Source organism: Volvox carteri (genome assembly GCF_000143455.1).
Source record: "Volvox carteri f. nagariensis unplaced genomic scaffold VOLCAscaffold_34, whole genome shotgun sequence".
Lineage (NCBI taxonomy): Eukaryota > Viridiplantae > Chlorophyta > Chlorophyceae > Chlamydomonadales > Volvocaceae > Volvox > Volvox carteri.
The window spans coordinates 425,389-449,623 of NW_003307577.1; the positions used below are offsets into that span (position 1 = coordinate 425,389).

Genomic DNA, 24,235 nt, shown 5'->3' on the forward strand with positions numbered 1-24,235 from the left:
ATATGTGCATGCGTGCGCGTGTGCACACACACATGCAAAGATATCAGATACACATCCGAGCGACAACAGCATAGCGGTGTAAGCTCTGCTAATCGACCTACCTAATAACCTTATTATCTATTCACGATTGACGACCTCTTCCGCGGTCGCCCTTATCTTCGTAACATGTGCCCGTTGTCCCGGCTGTCTTGAGAATTGCCTTCTCGATTTTTGGCGTCGTTTTACAACCTTATTGCAGGCGGCGGGGTCGTTTAACTATTAAACTAAATCACAGGGGAATGCGACGTTCCCAGCTCACAGCACTGGGGGGATTGCCCGCTGTCCGCTCGCTTGAAAGAAATGATAGAATGGTGAGCGACATGATACAACAATTATTTTTTTATCAAACGTGAAACAAGCAACACCCCGCGGAAAACGGGGACGGCCCTGCATTTGCGCAAAACGTTTGTGGTGAATGTCGGTGGTGGATTGCAACTTTGCAAGCTGACGGGCTTTACTTGCGCTATGTATGTATGTATGTACGCCGGGTAGGACCCTCCCCGTACACGGAAGGGAAGCGGCGGGGTTACAGAGCCCTGTGGCGTGCGTGCTGGTTGCATGTGTGTTTTTACCGCATGTATGCGCCGGGGCCCCGTGGACTAAACGTGGTTCTGAGTGGAAGGGCGGCGGCAAACGTCGATCGTATTTGTTGCTATTATTTCGTTACATCGTGAGCCTTGCGCAGGGGCGATATCAATGATGAACGTCTTATGGCTTTGTGGTGGCAAGCTTGCGGAAAGCCACAGTCACTGTTAAACTGAATGCCTTGCGGCTTTTTTCAGCGAGCGAGCCGCCGGGCGAAATGCACTAGTATGTGGAATACTTGCAGGGGTTGGGCGTTGGCGGCCGCCGCGTCTTTTAATTAAATTATGGGCATCGTGGGCTGAAGTACGTAGTGCCCTCTGTTCTTGTGCCTTGATGACGTTTTTGTGAAGAGAGGCAAATGGAGAAGCTTCACGGGGTCGGAGGTCTGACAGGCTTGCATTTATGGGCGCGCATGCAGTGGAGAGCTGCGAAGAGGACTTCCTCTTCGAGCGCCATCCATTCGGCAACACGTAACCAGCTTGAGCCACCCAGGTTCTCAGCTGATGTCCATGGATGTGGCCCCCTGGTCCAGATCCTCGGGTCGGTCGGACCACCTGGTGTGTTGCATTACTCGGATCTTGTTGCACCTAAGTAAAGTACCTGAGGAATGCAAGACGCAAACACATGCTTAAAACTTAACCACCGGCAGTGGAACCACCAAATATGTAAAGACCATACCCGATAGCTACTTCCCGTATCATCTCCTGTTGCCGGTGGGGTGTGGCTATGTGCTGCCCGGACATCAGATCTCTCAGCGTCATGTCGTCACCGCAGGGTTGATTTCGAAATCCGTTCAGTCACCACCTCTCGCGCTCCCATCATGGTGACGGGGGGGCCTTTTACACTAACGCACAGCAGGTCGACCCTTACAATCCTACTACCTGTCCGGGAAATCATCGAGTGTGGGCCATGAAGGCCACTGCCACCACCACCCCAGTTCACCGCCATCTCCAGGGGCACCGCCCACAAGAACCAGCTGAAAGCCAAACACGGACCCTGCAGCAGCGGAGCCGCCCACCGACCCCCGAACATGACCGTCTGCCAACACCTACCTAAATAATGCAGCTAACCACACCGACACAGCTCCATACAAAATATGTATCACACATTAGTGCCCACTGGTGGCCGTCCCCCCCCTTCACACACTCATACGTCCACGTCCACATACGTCCGCTCTGAACCCATGCGAGCGAGGGAGGACGTCAACGTCCCCACCCGGCGCCAATAATGGCGCTGTTGACCGTCATTGGGGTCGCCGCTCAGGCTTTTAGGGACGGCCTCCGCGGCACCTGTTACATACATACCGACAAATCCACCTGTGCACATGCACACATACACCTAAGCCCATCCTGCACAACCAACCTCCCGGTGAATAAAAGTTCACAATATGCATCATCATTGTCATCGTTATCGTGAGCTCATTCGTTCCCAACCAGAGCGCTCCCTGCACTGGAGGTCCAGTAGTAGCGCACCCATGAGGGTACAGCCGCCCAGCGCGGGAAAGTTCAGGTTCAGGTTCAGGCTCACGGAACTTTTGCGCCACAGGACTGTTGGAGCCACAGGCTATCACCTCCCCCTAACATACAGCGTTCCCCGGGACTCGAGCCATCGATATGGACGAATGAAGCTCTCATCCATTAATCCACCAAATCCACCAATGTGCATGAATAAACTATTATTATTATGCTCTCATTACCTTGCAGCCGCCACAAGGACACCAAATCTGAATGAGCCTTCTTTTTACTCTGGTTTTAGGTTTGGAAAGGAGGGGTTATGGATGTTCAGTTCATGACCCCTGACAGTGTTTGCGTGTGGACGGAGAGCGGTGGCAGCTGTTGCGCGTGTTGCAGCATCTTCAGCGGCGGCAAGGTGAGCAGTCCCCGGACCCGGAAGAGCTGCGGCTGGCAGCTGGTGAAGTCTATGTGAGTGTCGTCATCCGCCTCTCTATGAGCCGGAAGCCGGGGGGGGGGAAGAGGGGGGCAGGGGGAAAGGCGGAACGGGTGAGGACGGGGAGGTGATGTTCGGGGGGTGCATAGGCGGCTGGTGGGTGGAGCTACATGGTGAATGTACGGTAACTTGTGTGAATGTACGACCGCAACATGTGGAGCCAAGTGGCAGTCAAGATGGCCAAGTCACCGCCCCGTGAGTCCCCTTTCCCCTCCCCCCCCCCACACACATCCACGTTCACTTTAAACAATGAAAACACATTAACATGCGCTACATTTCTTCTTAACATACATGTCGACGCACGTACACGTACCTCTCCTCGTCAGCCGCCATAGCCTGAGCTGCCCGGGCCGCCTTACTGATGTGCACGCTATTACCCAGCACCAGGGCGGCCAAGTGGTCCTCGCTGAGGGCGCCGCCGCCAGCGCCGAGCAATTCTGCGCCACCAGCGGCGGCGGATGCCGCTACCCCCGCAGGACTCAGCATGAGGCCGCCGAAGGGGGTCCAAGTGGCTCCGGCGGCGGCCGCCGCTGCCGCCGGCGTCGTGGCGACGCTGCCAATCCTACTCGCAGCTGCTGTCCCCCCGCCGGCAGCTCCCCCCTGCCCTGGAGCGCCAAGACGTAGCGGCTTGAGGTTCAGAGCCAACGAGACGTTGCTTCCAGGACCCACGCCGGCGGCGGCGGCGGCGGCGCCGGGGCCTAAAAGCGTCATGGTGCCGCTGGCTCGTACGGCGCCGCCACCGCCGACGGCGATGGAGGGCATGCCGCGCAGCGCTGACGACACGTCGTACAGTGACGCCAGGGGATCGGCAAGAGCTGGCGGAAGGGGGTTTGTCGCCAGCGGTCCGGTGACGAAGGGGTGTCGGAGGAGCTCCTCCGAGGCGGGTCTCGCGGAGGGGTCCCGCTGGAATGAAAAGCGGTTAGGAGGAGCGGTTTGGCAGTTTTAGTCCGGTGGTTATTTTGGTAGTTAGGCTCACGGTTGGGCTACTGGTTGGATACGTAAATGGCTTTTAGTGTGTGAGCTCCAAGGTGGGTGGATGAGGGTGGAGGTGAGAGGGGAAGCGATGCAAACTCCAGTGAATTTCCGTGTTTCCTTAAAAAAGGCGGGACCCCTTGGGCCTCCCAAGTGCGCGCATCAATCAACAACCTGTGCCAGTGAGTTACGTCCTACCTCCGCCCTACCTCCCATTCCCTTTCCCATCTCTCTGCCCTCCTTCGCCCTCCACTGTTTGCTTTCTTGCACATGACTCTCCGCCCTCTCCCCCCCCTTTCCACTCTCCGCCCCCTCTCACCCCCGCTCACCTGCAAGCACAGCAATATGAACTCAGAGGCCTGGGGTGAGAGGTGCTCCGGAATGGCGGGCAGGTCGGGGGAGGACGCGATCTTGAATATGGCCTGCACCTGGCTGGTGCACTGACTCCAGGGGGGCTTACCTGGAAGGGGGGGAAAGAGGGGAAAGAGAGGGGGTAATACTATGCAAGGAACCAACGGAAACGACAAAATTCAGAGTGGGATGGGACGCAGCCGGTTTGACATCATTGCAATTCTCAAACATGAACGGAGTGGTGAGGTGAGGTGAGGTGAGGTGAGGTGGGCTGATGGGGGGGGTTCAGGTCACAGGACACCCTCATACGTGAACCCGATGCCGAAAGGCAAGGAAGGCCCTCAATCCTCCCCCTGCTTTTCACAAAGGAGCAATCCAATCCCTCAGCCGGTAGACGGGTGTAAAGGCCGTATTAATCAGCCGGCACAGGCGCACATCCAGGGCTCCAATCATTCAGGGTCACAGGGACACGTCGACAGCCGCACCCAGTCGCATACACCGGGCAGCAGCTCCTCCCCTCCCCCTCCCCGTCCCCCCCCCACCTGTCGCCATCTCCAGCACTGTGCAGCCCACCGACCAGATATCCGCCTGCACCCCGTAGCCCTGCTGCTTGATGACCTCGGGGGCCATCCAGTACGCACTGCCCTTGAAGGACCGCGTGAAGGACACCTGAGGGGCGGGGTGGGGGGGGGAAGGGGGGTAAGAGGAGGTAAGCTGGGGAAGATTTGAGCGGGAGGGAAAGAGGGGGGAGATGTCACTCCAGCACTGCATTCCAACTACATGCAGGACAACCACATGACATAGGTGGGTGGGGTGGATGTGGATGTGGGTGGGGAGTTATGGGGGTTATTGTGTGCGGGGGTCCTGGACCCGCAGCTTCACATGTGCACCATTTGCACCTCTACAGGCACCAGGCGGAGGAAAGAGAGCGGGGGGAAGACGGACCACGAACGAGTGAAGCTCGGGGGCCGGAAAGTGGAGGCGGCGGTGGAGGAGGAAGAGGAGCAGGGCGTGATCCAACCCCACTCGTCACTCACCTCACCCCACCTCACCCCCCGCCCCCCGCAGGTGGTTAGTTTTCATGACCGGGCCTCTATATACACACACCCCTTTCCCACCACCACCACCACCACCACCGGCAGTTGGTAGCGCAACCGTCGGCAGTCTGTGGTGGTACGACTTCTGGATGAAATTATTTCCCCCCATAATTCCCACCTGCTCCATGAGCTGTTTGGCCATCCCGAAGTCGGCCAGTTTGAGCACACCAGTCTTCTCAAGTAACAAGTTGGCGCCCTACAGGGCCGCCGGAAGGTGGGGGAAGGAGGCCGGAAAGGGGGGAGGAGGAGGCCGGGCGCAATACGTCGGGCGCAATACGTCGAGCGGAGAAAGGGGGGAGGTGTCAGCAGTGTTAAGTCGGGGCCGGGGCCGGGGAGCAGAAGGAGCAAACAGATGCAAAATGCAGGGCCCCCGGCCCCCGGGGTGAGGGGGCAGATAGTGAGCCCATCCATCCGTTCACCCACCTACCCCTACCTCTCCCCTTCCCCTCCACGTACACACATAAAGCCACATACATTGCCACTCGTCCTGGCCGCATTCTTCCCACCATCCTCTACTTTTACAACATTCAGCCGCAATTTTCACCACTTCACGAGACCGCGCGATCCCCCGGAACCCTCCCGTGAATCGCCTCCCTGGACCAAGGTAAAGTTGCAGCCCATGCGTCCTCCAGTCCTCCTCTCCAGTTCCCACTTGCGGCTCAGTCCAACATAACCCCCATGTCCATGGGCCCCCTCCCCCTCAGGCTTTTACGGACACCTCCGCACTTGTGCGTGGAGCTTGTAACTTGCAACACAACCCCCACCTCCCCGCTCACGCAGACACACTCAGACACAACACCCACAACAACCTCTATACCCCAAACACAACGCACACGGCCCGCCGCCCCACCTTCACGTCGCGGTGCACTGTCCTCTGCGCATGCAGGTACGCCAGTCCCAGCAGCAGCTGGCGAGTGTAGAGGGCCACCAACGGCTCAGGCAGGGGCCCGAAACGGGACAGCTGCGAGGACAGGGAGCCCCCGGGAACATACTCTATTCGCGTGGGAATGGAAAAGGGGGGGGAGCCCGGGGGCGTTGGTACGGGGTATTGGGGTTGGGTGTGTGTATGGGGATAGCAAGCCACGATCACCATGCATGGCCGCAGCCACCCGCAATTATCACACCGTTACCAGGGCGGACAGCACGTCATCATATGTCGTATCCGCCCAGAAGCCGCCGCCAAGTCATTTAGTTATGACCGACGTAGACATGGCCACAGCCACAGCCACAGCCACGGCCGCCAACAGCAGTAGTAGCGTAGTCGCCATCCAGTTTGCGCAGCCGTAGCAAACGTCATAGCAGCCGCCAGAGCACAGCAGGAGGGACCAGGGGGGACGAGGGGGGACGAGGTACACGCGGGGAACCGCTTTAAGAGGGAGAGGGAGAGAACGGAGGGAAAGGAAAAGGGAATAACGGCCCCTACCACATTCCCCATTTCCTCGCAGAGCCCGCCGCGAAAGGCTCCCACCCACTTCCCCCCGTTCACTGCCGGTACCCATACGGTACCCACCCTCGCCCATCCAGCCTCTCTCACCCCCCACCCCCACACACAGCAGCTTCACTCGTTCGTGGTTCGTCTTTCCCCCACCCAGCCGCCGTGGTTCGTCTTTACCCCACGCTTCGCTCCCTTACCCACCCAAAAAGATGTAGAGCGGCGGCCCTGTGCTGGCCCCCCCGCCGCCGCCGCTTCCCGCGGCCACCGCCGCCGCGCCGCTCCTCTGCGTGCCCACATATCTCACAATGTTGGGATGTCGCAACTGGCTGAGAAGCGCCACCTCGCGTTCGAGCTGCGCCACGGCCTCCGCCGCGCCCCCGCCACCTCGGCCGCCTCCACCTCCTCCGGTGGCCCCCAAGTCCGCCAGTCCCGCGGGCACTTCCTTGACTGCGAGCAATTCCCCCGTATCGCAATTTAGGGCGAGGTAGACCTGCATAGGCGCGGAAGTGGGAGGAGGTAGCGGGCTTTTCGAGGTGGGGGGAGGGGAGGGCAGAGGAAGGAAAGCCGGCGACTCTTAGGTACGGCCCAAGCCTGGGGACCCAGGGGTCGGGAGGATACTGTATTGCGCTGTCTTCGGACGACTAAGTTCCCTTGCGGGGTGTGAGCGACGGGGTGCTCGGGAGGATGCTTTTGAGTTACACTCGCACCTGGAGCCTACGATATAAACGCCCGTCGTTTCGTTTCGTTTCGCTTTGCCTCGTTTCGTTTCGTGCCGTGTGACCCCTCGTGGGAACGATGGTGACTTCCGGCTCTGTGTGGCCCTGTGGTCTGGAACCCCGGTCACCGGTATTATGTTGGTATCGGTGCGCGCGTTGAAACTCCCAGTTGGTGAGGGCGGGGGCGAGATGCGTGTGGGAAAACATCCTCCGGAAAAGATCATCATCATATCATCATTCCCCAGTCTCCCTCAACTCCCTAAATCGCCTCCTTATCTGGTTTTTAAGCTTGGTCCGCCGGGTCCTGCGTCCCCCTTTTTCCCGTTTCCGCCCTTTCCCAGCTTCCTTCCCGGCGCCGTGCATTCCTCATCCAGCCCACCTGTCCAAAGGAGCCCGAGCCAATGCCCTCGCCCTTCCTCCAGCGCACGGGTACTGTGGGCCCGGGGTCTCGGAGCAACGGATACAGCAGAGAGGCGTCTGTCTGAGCAACGGCTTCACACCGAGGTACCACAGGCGGGTAAGGTCGCCACGCAGGTACGCCACCGGGACCTGACACCGCCGCTAAGCCGTTTGCGCCCGCAGAGCCGTAAACGACGCCGTTGGGCGCGACTGCTGCTGCGGTAGCGGCGGTGGCAGCAGTGGCGGTAGCAGTGGCGGCTGCAGCAGCTGCAGCCGCTGCCGCGGCTGCAGCTGCTTGTGGAGGGGTGGTGGCAATATTTGGGGTGCCGTTTGCCTGGGGGCCCACAGCGCCGAGGCCGCCAGTACGGCCGGCGAACATGGCGGCATCGGAGGGTGCCGCGCTGGAGCCGGGCCCCGGTCGCGGCTGTGCTGAGGCCTGTGCCTGCGACGTGCGCTTGAAGAAGCGCAACGCAACTCCCCCTCCCGCTCCCGTTCCCGGGCCACCTGCGCCGTTCGCGTGCGCTGATGTGTGAAGCTCCATGGACGTAGTGTCTTGCTCCACAAAGTCCTGTACGGGCGTTGTGGTCAAGCTGCCATCGAGGACGCCCGTATGTGCGCCAAGCAGAGGCTGCTGGTCTGTCCCAGTTGCTGCTGTGGCCTTAGCGGTGACTTGCTTCGCAGGCAGCAAGGCTGCGGTGGCTGGCGTCGGTCCACCATGTATGTCAGTGGCCGCGGAACTGCCTTCTGGGCCAACTGTACGGCTTCCACAGATACCCATACAGTTTGCGACCTTTTGTCGCTAGTATGGTACTGGGAAAGCGCGCCTGACGCCACAGGCTGCGCCACCCGATGCGTTCAAACTAGCATCTCATGTCGGGTTCAAAAAGGTAACCAAAGACATGCCTACTTGTTCGATGTAAGCATAGAATGGATATGTTTTTACATTGATAACCAAAAGTAACAGTAAATAATGCCAACAAAGTATGGCTCCTATCCTCCTTCGAGCCGGACGTAAGCTTTAGGTTATTTTGTTGTTATCCAAACGAGAAGACCCTAAAAGATTTAGCCCCTAACCTTGCTGGGAATTCCTTTCAAATCGGTACGGCAGATCCCTGAGCTAGACAGAGCAAGTACGATGAGCTCCAGCGCCATCAGACCTTCGTGCATTGGGAATTAGGAAGTGCTGTGCGGCACCCTATCCAGACTTGGGTTGCGATTATTCTCTTGCTGCGCTGTTACCCCGCTCATACAAGGAGGTCTTTCAGGAGCGTCTCTAACATGAGCTATCTTACCCTTCAAAGTACATGTAGCAAGCAGACCACGCCTATCTTCGGGGGACGCCATCGCTCACGTAAGGATGTAACCCGACCTTATGCTTGCACCATCGTTGCAGTATTGGAGCTTTTGCATTTAAGGCTTCGCGTGCAGAGGTTTCGTTTTACCCTTCCAACGCGCCCAATGCTCCAGGTTTGGTCGTCGCAGCAACCCACACTAATGGTTCTGGCAGCACTTCGCGAGAGGAGGCGTCTCGCCGCGGTGTCCTTGCCGGCATCGTTGGCATCTCCGTCGCAGGTAAGGCTACATAAGTATTATCCCTTCGCATGGGTCGGCAGCTGGGCCTAAATACTGAGCATATCTACCTGACTGCAGTATACCTTCCTCCTACCGTTACCAGTACGGCAGCCGCACCTGTGCGAGCTTTACTCTGTGTGTGTGTGTCTCTGTGTGTTCGTGAGCTTTCATCTACCAATTGATATGTGTGATTATTGGAATCCGGAATGCGCGAGGCATGCGCCGGACCAGGGGGACGCTACCGCCCAAATCCAACTCTCATGCCCTACCTAGTCAGCCGAAGCCCCCTCACGACACCTCACCTCTTCCACACACACACACCTTCCCACATCAACGCAAACCCGGCACCAAACCGACACATCACCCGGCACCCATCACAGGCGCCCTGGAGGCACCTCCCGCCAGCGCCCTGGGAACGGGCGATCCACTCAACTACAAAAAGGTAATGCAATGCAACCTCCAGAAAATGCACACGGCGCATGTACTCTACAGTATGGACGGGGAGATAGAGGAGGGGGGAGTCCTTGAGGAAAGACAACTCGATTGGGAACAAGAGGAATCAAAACCTATGTGGAATGCGCGATGACTCCATTTAACATGGTTTTTTATTTTACTTAAGTTTTCACTTTTTCCGTAAAAAGCCTTCCTCCTTCGTGGAGTTCGTCTCCGACCCATCATCTCCGCCGGGAGCGGTCCTCAGCCCCTCACCTCCCCCCCCCTGCGGCAACAGGAGCTTGCACGTCGCCGGCGGAAGATCCCGGAGGAGGAGTACAAGGACGGACCCTTGGGCCTGAAGTAGGTATAACAACAGTGTACGACACGGTACGGTGTGGTCGTTGGTGCCGATGTCGTGACGGTTGCATGGAGTGTCGTAATTGCCCGGGTGCGCGCCCGAAATTCATTTGCAGTAGATTAGATTGAGAGTTCCGCCTGTCTGTTAGTCTTCTGTTCGTTTGTCTGTTTGTCCTGTCTTGCTAGGTCAAGGTCATGCGTGCGCTGGATTTTCATCATCATCATCATCATCATCCTTTCACTCACCCATCCTCCCACCCACTCACCCTCCACTCAACCCCAGCCCCAACCCCAACCCCCATACCACCCAGGTACTATGACATCGAGGAGGGGGAGGGCGCGGAGGCCAAAGTCGGATTACGGGTTGCCGTACACTACGACATTAAGTTTCGCAACATCACGTAAGCCGAGGTCGAAGCACAGTTCAAAAAGGGGGGCCCCGAGCGAGGGGAAAACCAACAACGGATGAACGCAGCCGCGGGGATGTGTGGTTCATATACCCCCCCTGGCGGACGGTGGGACCGTCCATGGCGGACGGTGTGCCGGACGGTCGACCGTCCGGCACAGCTTTCCGGGCACACATACCAACACATACCAACATATTTTTGGACGAATCAAAAGACATTTTACTGTAGTTTATCCTCGTGCTCGCGGCGCGCGCGGGCGTGGAGCGCGCGCCGAGATTCCTTGCGCAAGCCGGCAGCACGGCATGCAAACTGCGTCCAGATGAGCCCTTTACCCTTGCAATTTGCTGAGCTTATAGTGAATTGAAGTTTTATAATCTTTTCATGGATAATGTAATGCAATGTGCAATACTGGGGGCTACGTCTTTGCAAGCGGTAGGCTCCAGCAAACGCATGAAATGTAAACAAAGCTAAAACTAGCATTCGGCTAAGTCAATCAGATGTAGGAGCATATTTATCTGGCGGTTTGGGGCCTGGCTTGGACCACAGCCATGGGCGACCTGTGTGCATGGGACCCTGTGTGTCTGAGAGCCTGTGTGCCTGGAAGCCTAGGATTCTAAAAGCCTGTGTGCGTGGGAGCCTGGGAACCTGGGAACATGGGAGCCTGGGAACGTGGGAGCCTGGGAACCTGGGATTCTGGGAGCATGGGTTTCTGAAAGCTGGGAGCCTGGGATTCAGAGAGCTTGGGAATCTGGGAGCTTGGGGACCTGGCAGCCTGGGTGTCTGAGAGCATGTTTACCTGGGAGCCTGGGAACGTGGGAGCCTATGTTTCTGAGAGCATGTGTGCCTGGGAGCCTGGTATTCTGAGAGCCTGGGAACCTGGGAGCCTGGGGACCTGGCAGCCTGGCTTTCTAAGAGCTTGTGTGCCTGGGAGCATGGGATTCTGAGAGCCTGTGTGCCTGGAAGCCTGGGATTCTAAGAGCATGTGTTCCTGGGAGTCTGTGTGCCTGGGAGCCTGGGATGCTAAGAGCCTGGGAACCTGGGAGCCTGGGAACCTGGAAGCATGTGTGCCTGGGAGCCTGTGTGCCTGGCAGCCTGGGATTCTAAGAGCTTGTGTACCTGGGGGCCTGGGATTCTGAGAGCCTGGGAACCTGGGAGCCTGTGTGCCTGGGAGCCTGGGATTTTGAGAGCCGTGGAACCTGGGATTCTGGGAGCCTGGGATTCTGAGAGCCTGAGTGCCCGGGAGCCTGGGATTCGAAGAGCCTGGGAAGCTGGGAGCCTGGGATGCTGAGGGCATGTGTGCCTGGGAGCCTGTGTGCCTGGCAGCCTGGGATGCTGAGAGCATGTGTGCCTGGGAGCCTGGGATTCTGAGAGCATGTGTGCCTGGGAGCCTGTGCGCCTGGAAGCCTGGGATTCTAAGTGCATGTGTTCCTGGGAGCCTGTGTGCCTGGGAGCCTGGGAACCTGGCAGCCTGGGATTCTGAGAGCCTGTGTGCCTGGGAGCCTGGGATTCTGAGAGCCTGTGGGGCTGGGAGCCTGAGAACCTGGAAGCCTGGGAACCTGGCAGCCTGGGATTCTGAGAGCCTGTGTGCCTAGGAGCCTGGGATTCTGAGAGCCTGGGAACCTGGGAGCCTGGGATGCTGAGGGCATGTGTGCCTGGGAGCCTGTGTGCCTGGTAGCCTGGGATTCTGAGAGCATGTGTGCCTGGGAGCCTGTGTGCCTGACAGCCTGGGATTCTGAGAGCCTGTGTGCCTGGGAGCCTGTGCGCCTGGGAACCTGAGAGCCTGGGAACCTGGCAGCGTGGCTTTCTCAGAGCATGTGTGCCTGGGAGCGTGTGTGCCTGGGAACCTTGGATTCTGAGAGCCTGTGTGCCTGGGAGCCTGGGATGTAGAGGACATGTTTGCCTGGGAGGCTGTGTGCCTGGTAGCCTGGGATTCTAAGAGCCTGTGGGGCTGGGAGCCTGGGATCCTGGCAGCCTGAGATTCTGAGAGCCTGTGTGCCTGGGATTCTGAGAGCCTGTGTGCCTGGGAGCCTGTGCGCCAGCTCGGATGCCATACAATGGACTCTTTCCACCGCCAAATGATCATTAACCCAGTAGAGCATCCATTGTGCCATTCAGAGCCGACAATGTTGGACGTGACGGTCAGTCTTTGCTGAATCCCTTTCACTAATGCCCAGTGCTTGTGGCCATTGCAACGACCTTATTGCATGATTCAATTGTTCCAGTGCGTTGGTGTTATTAAGCAGGTTATATAAACAGGTCATTAGAATGTTCGCCGCGCGTCCCGGGATCTTATCTCTTTTTTTCTTTCGACTGCTTTTTCCTTTTCTGCTAGAAGCCTTTTTACTATGTGCGTTACGATTTTGGGGTTAGGTTGTCCTATCGAGTGTTTTGCGCGTTAATTGCTTGCCAAGGAGTGCAAGCTGGAGCATTTATTATTAGCGTCTCATGAATCATCTACATACAGATGTTTTGCAGCTTTGGACCATCGTTTCCATGACCGTCCGCTAGGCGTCCGCTGGAACGGTCAGGATGTACGGCGTTGCGGACAGGGGACCGTCCGCTGGCGGGGTATATGTACTTTTCTTGGAACCAGCAGAGCCAGCATCAGCACCAGTACCGCCGACAAAGCACAAGTAACCTGCAAGCCGACTCCTGCCCGGGGCTGGGAGGGTGTCACTGTGTATTTCCCGTGACGTGTGTATCCGGACCTCATACCCCGAATTTCACTGAAGCTGATCCCCCCCCCCTCCCCTCCCCTTCCCCTTCCCCTCCCCGCCCCTTCCCCACCCGCCACTGGGGGCGGCTGTGCAGTCTCATGGCTTCACCGCCCCTTTCCCACCCGCACCCCACCGCAAACCCCCCTTCCCCCGACCCCTATCGGCAAACCCCCTGCCGCCTCATGAACCCTAAAAACCCCTTCCACCCCCCTTAACCCCCTCTCCCCCCTTCTCTCCCCCCTGCCGCCTGTCCGCCCGGGCCCCCTAGAGTTTATTGTTCTCCCCATCCCTCTCTTCCCCGCACTCCTTGTGTTCTCCTCCCGTCCTCCTTCAGCCCGGACCTCCCTCTTTCCCTCGCCAACCCCCTTACACTCACGTACCTGTCTCTCATCCTGTCTGTGCACGTCCCTCCCACCGCCCCATCAGGTTCATGACCTCCCGCCAGGGCATGGGGGTGACCGGGGGCACCCCGCTGGGTTTCGATGTGGGCACCAAGGCGGGGGACCCGGGGAGCACACTGCCGGGACTGGACTATGTGGGTGTGGGAGGGGGGAAATGGCCGGGGATTGGGATTGGGGTTGGGGGTCCCGGGGAATGGCACTAGGGGCGGGGGCCCGGGCCTGTAGTGCTGTGGGCTGCATGATCTGTCCGTCGGTCGGTAGGTCTGTAAGCATGCTTTTTGGACTGCTGTCCTGGCTGTCTGTTCTGTCGGTCTTGTCTGTCTGTCTGACTACTTCGCTATTTGTGAACCTTTCCTCCTGCCAAGCCCTGTGTGCCTGTCTGTCTGTTTACCTGTCTGTACGGCAGGGCGTCCGAGGAATGCGGGTCGGAGGTCTCCGTCGAGTTCTCGTCCCCCCGGAGCTGGTAGGGGGGCAGTTGGAGGGGAAGGGACCGTTGATTAGTTGGTTGTTCGTTGCCCGTTGTTGCTTCCCGGTCGGCGGGCTCAAGTGCCCACCGCCAGCAACATCCTTACCCCGCCAATTGCTCACGTCCGCCTGCACATACCGCCACCCAGAGGCCACGTAAACCTGACTTACTCCCCTTCGTGACACAATGCTGAGCTGCGCTAAGCTGTGTACGGCTCCCGCCTCCCGTACAGGGGTACGGCGAGCTGCAGGTGGGCGAGATCCCGCCCAACTCCACATTGACACTTGACATTGAGCTGCTCAGGTGGGTGGGGGGTGAAGGGGGCTGCGGGGCATGCGTGTGCGCCTGTGTGTTTGCGGGTTGTGCAGCTAAGGGGGTGGGTGGGATGTTTAGGTATAGGAGGTGGCATTGTGTACATCAAAATGCGCACATGTATGTATGTATGTATATATGTATATATGTATATATGTATGTATGTATGTATGTATGTATGTATGTATGTATGTATGTATGTATGTATGTATGTATGTATGTATGTATGTATGTATGTATGTATGTATGTATGTATGTACGTATTACTAAATTGTCATGCATGTGTGTATGTATGTATGTTTCTGCACGCCGCCACAGCATCAAGGTCAATCCACTGGGCTACCGGACAAAGCTGGTTGAGGGCTGAGGGGGAGGTGGATGGAGGGGAGGGTCCAGAGGGTGGTGAGGGGAGGGGAGGAGAGAGAGGCGCACGACGGAAGTGGGAAGATGGCTGGTGGTGCGGCATGTCGGGGTCAGATGGACACGCTCACGTGCAGCCCTGTGCCTCTGCCTGTGGAAGTGCGAGTGAGCCTGCCCGCCCGCCTGGCGCTATGCACAGTCCTGCGAAGCCCTGCGCGTGGTGAATGTTCGGGTGAATGGTTGGCAAGTAACGCATAATGCAATTTTGTAAGGAGGCATTTCGTTTATCTTGAATGAGGAGGAAGTGTGATGAGTTTGAAGTTCATCTTCACTGTCATGTAGGATTAGGTCTTGTGCAATTTTACCTGTGTGCTCTGATGTCGGGTCGTCTGATGGTCCTCGGAGCCACATGCAGCTGCGATGTCAAGAGACGCGCTCAGACGCTCTGCTGGCAGCGGGCTCGGGGTCGGTGTTTGCTCTATGGCGGATGATGGAAAGGTCTTCATACATACCGTACGCAGTTTTCGCAGGAATACTTATCGCGACGTGTTGCATGTGAAACGGGAGTTCTTGCGTTTCCATGCATTTCACGCATTGCATGTATTGATAAGCTTGGTTTATTAGCTTTTGCTTGACGAAACGGGAAAAATGATGGTTTGTAAAAAAGTGAGGTCGAAGTGTGTAATGGAAAATTACAAAAGTGCAGGAGAGACAAAAAGATGCGTGTGTCGTTTTCGTGAATGTTTGCCAATCCGATAAAGTTTCAAACCGCGTTCAGAAGTGTAATGTTGCTCCTATAGCTGCCTAGCGCCGTAACTCGGCCACCGGAGGTCCCATAATCCGCACATCGGTCAACAAACACCTGTGGATGCGAACACCAGCAGCGCCGAATTCCATTTGTTGATACACAGAAATATGTAGGATTTTAACGTTATATGTATATGTACGGCCATTCCTACCCCGGTGTTGGTGTCAGAGTACTTTGCTCTCGGAGTGAGTTCGACGTTTTGCTGAGGAGGCGAGGTAGGAGCTATTCACTTTTGTTATAGCACATACTGCAGTTGCATGCGTGCGCGCCAATCGTTGGCAGCCAGGAAGCGAGAGCATGGAGATGTGGCAATGTACTGCTGTTTATGACCCATTTCATCCCTCCCCGCCTCCCAAGTCCTCCTACGCGCGCACGAAACATCCCAACCAGATCAGGAGGATGGGTACCAAGTCATATGCTAGCAACGGAGGGGCGAAAGAAATGTCCAAAATAAAGGTGCTGTTGGAAAAACTCCACACCAAAGGAAGTACATATATGCACACCGGTTTACAGAATGTACACTCGTTTTAAGGAAGTACACTCGATTTGAAAAAAGTACGGCTCGGTAGTACAAGCCAACTCGTACCACCAAAGCCAGCCACTGAAGGATTCCTATAAGTCGGCGCATATATCAGCATGCGGTACCTTTAGGGGTAGGCATTTGCGCCCAGCTAGGTACACGGGGCCGTCGTGTTTCGTTCTGTTGGAGCTTGTCGACAGTGCGCTCGCGATATAGCTCGCCTCGCCAGACTTCTTAGGTAAGTCCTGTAAAACATCTCTCTGAGTTTTTGTTTTATTGCTTCCCTTATATTTTCCTTTGCTCCTTCCGTTAGCAAGCTTGCCTCCTGTCTCTTTGCATGCTTTTGCGAAATGGCCGGGTTTTGTACTTGGGTGTGCGCGCAGCCGGCTGTACATGCAGTTCTTTATTCCAGCGCGAGAATCCCCATCGCTCGTCCATGCTTTCAAACGTGCCATTATGCAGCAGTGCAACACGCCGATAAATTGGTTGGCGGCGGCCCAAGGAGTTCTCGTCACACCCCTCAAGCGGCATGCAATTACGTAAAATCTGCCTGCTGGTTTGGCGTCTCTTAACTCGCGGCTGCTGGCTGCCCCCGTTCGCCTGGCAGCTTTCCTCCCCAGCTATCTACGTGCGCTTTTGCGTGCTTCATCCTTAATTAGTACATGAACCACAGGAAATGCGAGCGAGGGGAGGGCTATGCAGGCGGGAGTTTTGGCCGTATATTGCAGCGGACAGACAGACTGACATCTCACTCTTTCCCTCTGTTTTGCCGTATGCATAGGTAGACCTGCCACCTACTACTCGGCTATGGAGCTGCTCAAGTAAGCATTGCTGCGGAACCCACGCCTGCCGAACCTCTTAGCAGCTGCTGACTGCGTGCATTTTTCCACCGCTGTTATACACCCACCAGCCATGGGGCGAGTGACTCGCTCGGCCACATCATGCCGTACATGCCGCGAAACGACTTCTCGAGATGCGTGCATCAATGTCACATTTCCAGCCAACACTTTCTGATGAAAATTTTTTCCCATGTATTCCCATACGTATGCACCAAGAGGATTATTGAAGTTATATCATGGTCGCATGGTCGCGTGCTCATGGTCGCATGTATGCGTGGGGCCACACCCCGTGCAGCGCCGTTTAAAGACCGGGCCCACACCCAGTGGGGGTAGCAGCAACAGCGGCCCTCGTAAGGGGAAAAGCCCTCGTAAGAAGGAAGGCCTGGCGCCCCTGGTGTACATCCCTGGTGGTGTACGAGTTATGTACGAGTTGCTAGTGCCAGTTTCCGGATTGCGGATTGCGGCCCGGGCCGGGGTACGGCAATTCATTTTTGTTCGGTACAGCACTATGGTTTTAGTTGGAGTTGTAATAAAAACTTATATGCTTTGTACGTGTGTATATGACAAGTCATGAATTCTGTGTATGTGCTAATACATAATGCTTGCTTGCTTTTGGCGCCTGTCCCCACGCAGCCTCTCCGCCGTCGCGAGATCGAAGTCGTTGCGGAGCATGGGAGGTTTTGGAGCTGTTGTTCCCACTCCCATCCCAAAGGGCACCAATAACACTACCGCCGCCGTCGTCCCCGGGGGCTCCTCTGCGGCGACCACGCCGCATTGGTCCGACAAATCCCCCACCGCCCATACCATCAACACCGCTTCCAATGCTTCCTCGTCCTCCATCTCGTCCTCCATCTCCGCCCCCGCCGCCACCTCAACCTCAACCACTCAAGCCCTTTCACCCCCCTCCGCCCTTTCTTCCTTCGACTTTTCTGAGCTCGCCTTATCCAATCCTTGCAACTCCTCCTCCCCCTCGTCGTCGTCATCCTCCTTCGATCGGCCACATCAGAGGAGGGCCCATAGCTCCCCCACGGTTACCATTTACCTCGAGGACGCCGGAGCGGAAACGGCGAATCAGCCTCGCTATTCTGCTGGCGCTCAAGACGCGCTGGCGCGCGCTCTTCATTTAATTTCGGAGCTTAAGGTTGACGAAGAAGACAGTTATTACTATCCCAAGGTCGTTGGCGCTCGGGCGGCAGTGGCTGCGGCGATGCCTCTCGTCTGGGGACTTCAATACGAGGTTGACAGACTGCAGGCTAAACTGGCGGAGTACAGCAAAATGATGAGTAGGTTGATTTCTTTCATATTCACGCACATAATAAAATTTGTTTTGGCTGCTTGTGTCTTTCACAGCGAACTGCGGACTTACGTCGCCTCGCCGTCATTTTGTAATTTGTTTGAAACTGCGGATGGCGCCAGGACGTAGCAGAAAGTACATAGTCTTGATAAAGGCGTTCAAGTTTTACCAGGTCCTTGAAACTTTCGCAGATGCGACATCAGGATAGAATCCAGGAAAACCAATATAATGCACCTTTGCTAAAGGACCGTGCAGACAAGCATCCATGCAATCCTCGCCTGCTTCTGGTTTCCCCTCCCTGCCTAGGTGATCAAGACGAAGGAATGGAGCGGCTTCGAGCGGACTTGGTGGATTCTGAAGAGGCCAAGGCCATGTATCGGGAACAGCTGGCAAACCTCTGGACGGCCATAGCTGCCAACCCATCCATTACATTCACCTCGCCCTCAGCAACTCCAACCACCATCACCATCACCACCGCCTCCGGTCCTTGTAATGCCACCTCCAACCCGGCAGCCGAAGCCGAACCCGCCGCCACAGCCGTGGCATCCTACCCCCTCGGCGCCAATGGCATTGATTTCCCTATGGCCCTAACCGACTCACCTCAGCCGCCACCTTACGAGCATTGCCTCACGGATGGTGATGCAAAGATTGGCAGCCTCGACAGCCCATCGTCATCTCACCCCTACCGGCCACCATCGTCCCTACCATCGGCGGCCTTAGACGAGTCCAGCCCCTCGGTGCCGGCGGAGGAAGAGACTACCGCCGCCATGTTCGCCTGGCCGCCCTTTCTGGACCGTTTAATGCGCCCTGACACTCGTCTCCAACGGAAACTGCATCCCGAGCAAAGACATCAACCGCAGCCGCGGCGGTTGGCGCCTGTGGGGTGTTTGCCCGTTTGCGGCGACGGACTTCCGTTTTCAGTCTTTACGTCGCTGCCGACGGCGAGGACAGCTAAAGGTGCCGAGGCTGTCGACGGCACGCCTGCAGCTGCTGCTGCCACCGCCAACCTCGCTGCCGTCGGCTTGGGGGCGCCCGTACAGCCACCACCGTTATCGCCGCGATGCATTGTCGAGATGAATCTAGAAACCCGTCGTACGGGACCTGCTTTCGCTACTGCCGCCGCGATGGTGTGCAACTCCGCGGCTACAACCACCGGCAGTGCAGCGGCAGCGGCAGCGACCGGCCCGACGGGCAGCGCGATGGCGGAGGCGGCAGCGGAGCCGTCACCAGAGTTCCGCCTTCACAGACTTCGCCATGACAACTCGGAGGAGTCGTTCCGCACCTCAGTGGCGGCCCCCGTGTCGCCCTTCAAGTTCTCGGAAGCAAAGCTCTTTGGCCCGTCAGCGGATGTATTGCCAACAGGAGCCCACGTGCCGTACACACCGACGTACCCGCCAGGCCCCGGCGCCGCCGCCACCGCTGCAGCGGGTAGCACCAGCGGAAGCGGCACGAGCACAAGTCACCGCCGTGCCGTCAGCTCACTCCTTGAAAGCTACAGCCCGTCGACTGCCCATTCGTCGGTTGTTCCAGCTCCGGACGGAGCCTGGCAGCGGGTCTTGTCCGCTGCGGAGGTTCACTGGGTTGGCGACGGCGCCGCCGATAATCCCCGTGAGGGGGGTGGCGGCTTCTGCATCAGTACGGGGGCCCCCATTACCGGCTCCACAACTACCAACCGCTCCGGAGACACCTGGAATGCCTCAATCCCGCGATCTCATGCCGCCGGTCGCCACTGGTTTTCCTGGCGGCGCCTGCGAGAAGTGCCCCGTGGCGCGAAGTACCCCGACGACAGCAATAACGCTATGGCAACGAACTGTAAGGACGGGGTGCAGAAGTGTCCAGGAGGGTCACATAAGGCCCTCGCGCGGCTTTCGGCGGAGGGCCTTGAGGTGGCGACGGCGTTGGTGCTTTAGTAGTGCACGGCATGCAGGGGCAATTTTGGCAGGTGCGCTGATGGGATTGGCCCTGCAACCGGTGTATTGTACATGGGGCTACCGATGCAATAACTTGATTCTTCAATATGAGCTGACTAGGTAAATGGGTTGGGGGGGGTACGTAGGTAGATGGAACGTGTCCGATGGGCTGCCTAGCAAAGTTAAACGTCAGGCAAAGGGTTATTGAGTATGAGGATTTTGAAACGGTTATAGGCAGGCAGGTGTGACGGCGGCGTGACGTGTGAAACGTTGGATGGATGTTGTGTGTTGCGCATGTGCAGTGCATGTTGGCTCGCAAAGGACGAAAATCGAAATAAGGCTCGTCAGTTACTAGCCATAGGGATAAATTGCTTTAGAAAACTCTTATCGTCGTTGCTTTATTGACATGTATGCACACACGTTCATCCGCAGTTTTTTGACGTCTAGATGATTTTGACGTCTCGATGTATTTATGCATAGCGCAGGGGGTGATTGCGACCGGCATCTGCAGATCAGTTGCAAGTAGTAGAACCGGGAAACGTTGGCCGTTATCAGTTGATAGTTGATAGTTGATAGTTGTAGCAGCAGATATTCCTGGTGATGTTGGTAGGTTTGTTGCCAGATTGGTTGGGCTGCTTATGGCGGCAGCTTCTATGCAAGTAAAAGTCATTTACTTTATGCCTGGATGGCGCCTGGATGTGCATTGTAGTATGCTAATTTTATGCCGCTGATCTAATGATAGATCTTTGCACTGGATGGGGGCGGAGATGACGCGCGTGAGGCCCTGAGGCCCGTCTGACGTGCTTGCATGATTTGGAATTTTTTTTTGTGTGTGTGTGTGCTATACATGGTCGTGGGAATGGCGTACCCCATATCTGCGAACCGCCCAATGCGAGCCGAGGGCTCAAGGGCTGCCAGATCGCCTATAAGCACCATCCTACCTCGCACTTCAGACAAAGCGAAATGAAGTCGTCGTTAAGGAGCGACGACATGGATATGGGCCAGCTTGGTGCGGCCGCAGCTATTACTTTGCTGATGAGAATGATTATTGTTGTATGCATGTCTGCAAGTATAAAAAATACTTAATCGGCAGGCATTGCTGTTGCGGACGTGTCGTTTTTGAGCTGCGAGAGCGTATTCACATACGGGTTTGGTGCAGGCAGGAAGGCTGGATGATCATTATAAGGATGACGCTGTTCCATTTCGCAGTTGAAGTCCTAATGACATGTGTTGCTGCTCGGCTACGGTGGCTGAGGCGGCGGCGACGACGGAGGCGGTCTCGGAGGCGGCGACGACGACGTCGGCGACGACGACGTCGGACGAGACGGAAATCTTTCGTAATCGCTCACGGCTTAGTTCACGCGTGCCCTATATTGGGGCCAACGTTTGACAGAAAATAAATAAAGGCTAGGAGGACTTGCTTCAAATCTCAGCACGCTTGGGTAGACGTCCGGCCGGGGGGGGGGTCTGTGCATGCTGTTCTCGTGCGTGGTCTGGAGCTGGGAAAGGGGGGATCGATACGTGGGTTATAATTGCTGGATTGTGATTTCACCATTGCAGCAGGGTGGGTGTTGAAGATGAATCTGTCTGGGTGTACGACCTGCCTATCGCTCGCGAAGAAGGCTTGGAAGGCTTTGCGTGCTTGGTGATTTGAAGCTCTCGACTATGCGCACAAGTCGATGTGGGGGTACGGCAGCTCGGTAATGATGGTGGCACTTGGCGAGAGTACTAAGCAGGAGAGCGTGCGAGTGAGTGAGTGCGCGTTTCCAACCCTAGAAGTTGATAACTGGATATTTGAATATTAGCAGTAGCCGGCTGATGTGTTGTACAACTCTGTGCCCCAAGCAGGATGATTCTTTTACTTGGAACCGTTTCTGGCTTACGTGGCATCCTACGTGGGCCTTGCAATTGTCACTGTACTTATCCGTTTGTCGTTCATGGTATCCGCGGCTATTCATGCTTCCAGTTGTTGCCGTTGTTTGTTGTTTGTTGTTATTGTTGTTGTCAATTCTTGCCTCGTTTGCCACTCTCTTGGCACTGAGCAAGAAGCTGGTCTGCTGATGACGATGCTGATGATGATGGCGCGTGTTTTTTCATCGGTAGCCAAGGTAGGTATCCCCCTTCCAAGTAATCTATCATCCAGCGGCAAGGAAAGATGGATTTTCCAATCCGATTCGGTTGATTAATCGCCAGCAGGCCGCTATCCCGCCTGCATATTTGCAGTCATCTAGCGGCTGCTTCGCGTGCTTTGAAAGTTATCGGTTAAGCGATGCCTTGTTGCGTAGCGTTGCGCTATTAGTGGGGCTTTGCGTATATTTCTGGGCTGTAGATGTTTGGCGTGCTTCAGCAAATCCAGCTGGAGGCCGAAGCATTCCCCATTTGTTGGCTACCACGCTGCTCCGAACTGCACGAATTGCGCTAGTGTGTACGGGTGACAGCGAGTGAGTATGACCCTCAGCTTCCGTTGGGCGGCATATTAAATGCTTTTTCGTAGTGAGCGTTCTTCTTCGCTCACTACCTTTTTAGCTTTCACTGTAATACCGTACACGACACAACAGACAGGCACCATTACCACCGCATCTTGCATATTCGCAATCTGTGGGATAGTTAACACCTCCCTTGCGAATGAGTCATGTTCGTTGGCTACAGGCAGCAGGCGATTCAAAAGATATTTTCGACCCGCTGATGCAACTGCGTGTTGTATGATGCATGGGGGCCGCCGGTCCCGCGCAAAGGCCATACGCTCTCGCGTTGTACACATACACACACACACACACACGGCTGATATACCAAACGTCGCGCTCTGCTGTGCATGCGGAATGAGGTTGTAAGGAAGGTTTCTGTGTCAACAATTGATTCGCTCTATCTGTGAACCTCAATTAGTGCAGAACCCTGCCCGGATGCCTTACGTACGGTACTCCTTGCACAACAGAAGGTCGTCCAGCCAGATTGCGTGATTGCTGGAACCATCCTGTCATGTTTGGCTGGAGGCTGGCAGCAGTAGCAACAACAGCACGTGCAGCAGCACGTGGAGCAGCACGTGGAGCAAATACCTATTAGGAAAGATGCAGCAAAACAGTAGTAGTGCTGCCAGACGTCAACCAAGCATGATAGCTATGATGTCCTGGATGCATGTGTTCCTGAGTGTGCTGAACCACGTTTCCCCCTATACATGTAGCTTGCAAAACGTTTCCCCCTTTCCCTTCTGCCTGCCTGCCTGCCTGCTGCTGCGTCCTCTGCTCTGTCCGAGTGGTGCGTCCTTCTGGCGGTCGCAGTGAGGTCCGTCAAGAGACGAGTTCGAATGCTTCATGATGCACAGATAAATGTTAGGTTGGTTTGGCGGTGTTGGTCCTCTAGGACCTGCCAGCCATTGCTCACAGCAGTCTGACGTGCGGTCTTAAACAGGCCACGGTGCGACACGGCACCCCTTGGCACTAACACGCCCCCTCGAGTCGCACCAGGGGCCGGACTGCAAACTGCCAGCACTGACGAGCTCGCTCGGCCGCGGACTTGGCGGCGGTCCAGGCCGGCTGCACAACACTCAGCAGACACAATCGCAGCTTGCCAGCCTTCAGTCTGTCGGTTTTGCAGTCTGGTGCCGCTGCAATAACATACAAACGGTAAACAGTGCCGTACAGCACCGTACACACTGCTTACGGCACCCCTTCAGGCATGGACCTGCCCATTCGGGCGCCTGCTCACGCGCCCTCGGCACCCCCCTAAAGCCTAGCTCAAAACAATTCCTCAAAGCCTTCAGCACTTCTCCTCTGTCGATCTAAGTGACGCCCAGCACTGTGCGGCAGTGCACGAACTTGACCTCGCCCAGTGCCTTGGTGAGAATGTCAGCCACCATGTCGTTGGTGGTGCAATAGCTTCACTTCGCGCGCGGCCCTTTCGCGCACGATGTGGTGGTGCACGTCGATGTGCTTGGAGCGCACCGACGTGATGGGGTTGTTGCCGAGGCTGAGCGCGCCTTGCGAATCCACAGCTGGATGTTGACGGCGCCGGGGAACAGGTCCAGGTCGCCTGCCAGCTTGTGCAGCCACAATGCCTCGCGCACGGCTGCTGCAGCGGCCTGGTACTCGGCTTCCACGGACGAGGCAGCCACGGTGCGCTGCAACTGGCTGCTCCAGCTGACCGCTGCACTGCCGAGCAAGAATGCGTAGCCCGTGGTGGACCGGCGGGTGGCTGGGTCGCCGGCCCAGTCTGCGTCGCTGTACCCACCGAAGTTGCTGACCTTGCGGCCGATGTCACTGCAGTAACGCAGACCGAGCGTGCGGGTGCCGGAGAGGTAAC

General features: G+C 56.8%; 1 protein-coding gene across 1 annotated transcript; it reads right to left on the minus strand.

Annotated features, from left to right (window-relative positions):
- Nucleotides 1-3,414: 3,414 nt before the first annotated feature.
- On the minus strand, nucleotides 3,415-7,572 carry VOLCADRAFT_43062 (uncharacterized protein; the record flags this gene model as incomplete). Its single annotated transcript, XM_002953149.1, has 7 exons — nucleotides 3,415-3,474; nucleotides 3,873-4,003; nucleotides 4,437-4,563; nucleotides 5,110-5,187; nucleotides 5,842-5,982; nucleotides 6,692-6,916; nucleotides 7,522-7,572. Coding segments are annotated over 7 exons (813 nt in total), but the record flags the coding sequence as incomplete, so codon positions are not given.
- Between the last annotated feature and the right edge of the window lie 16,663 nt (nucleotides 7,573-24,235).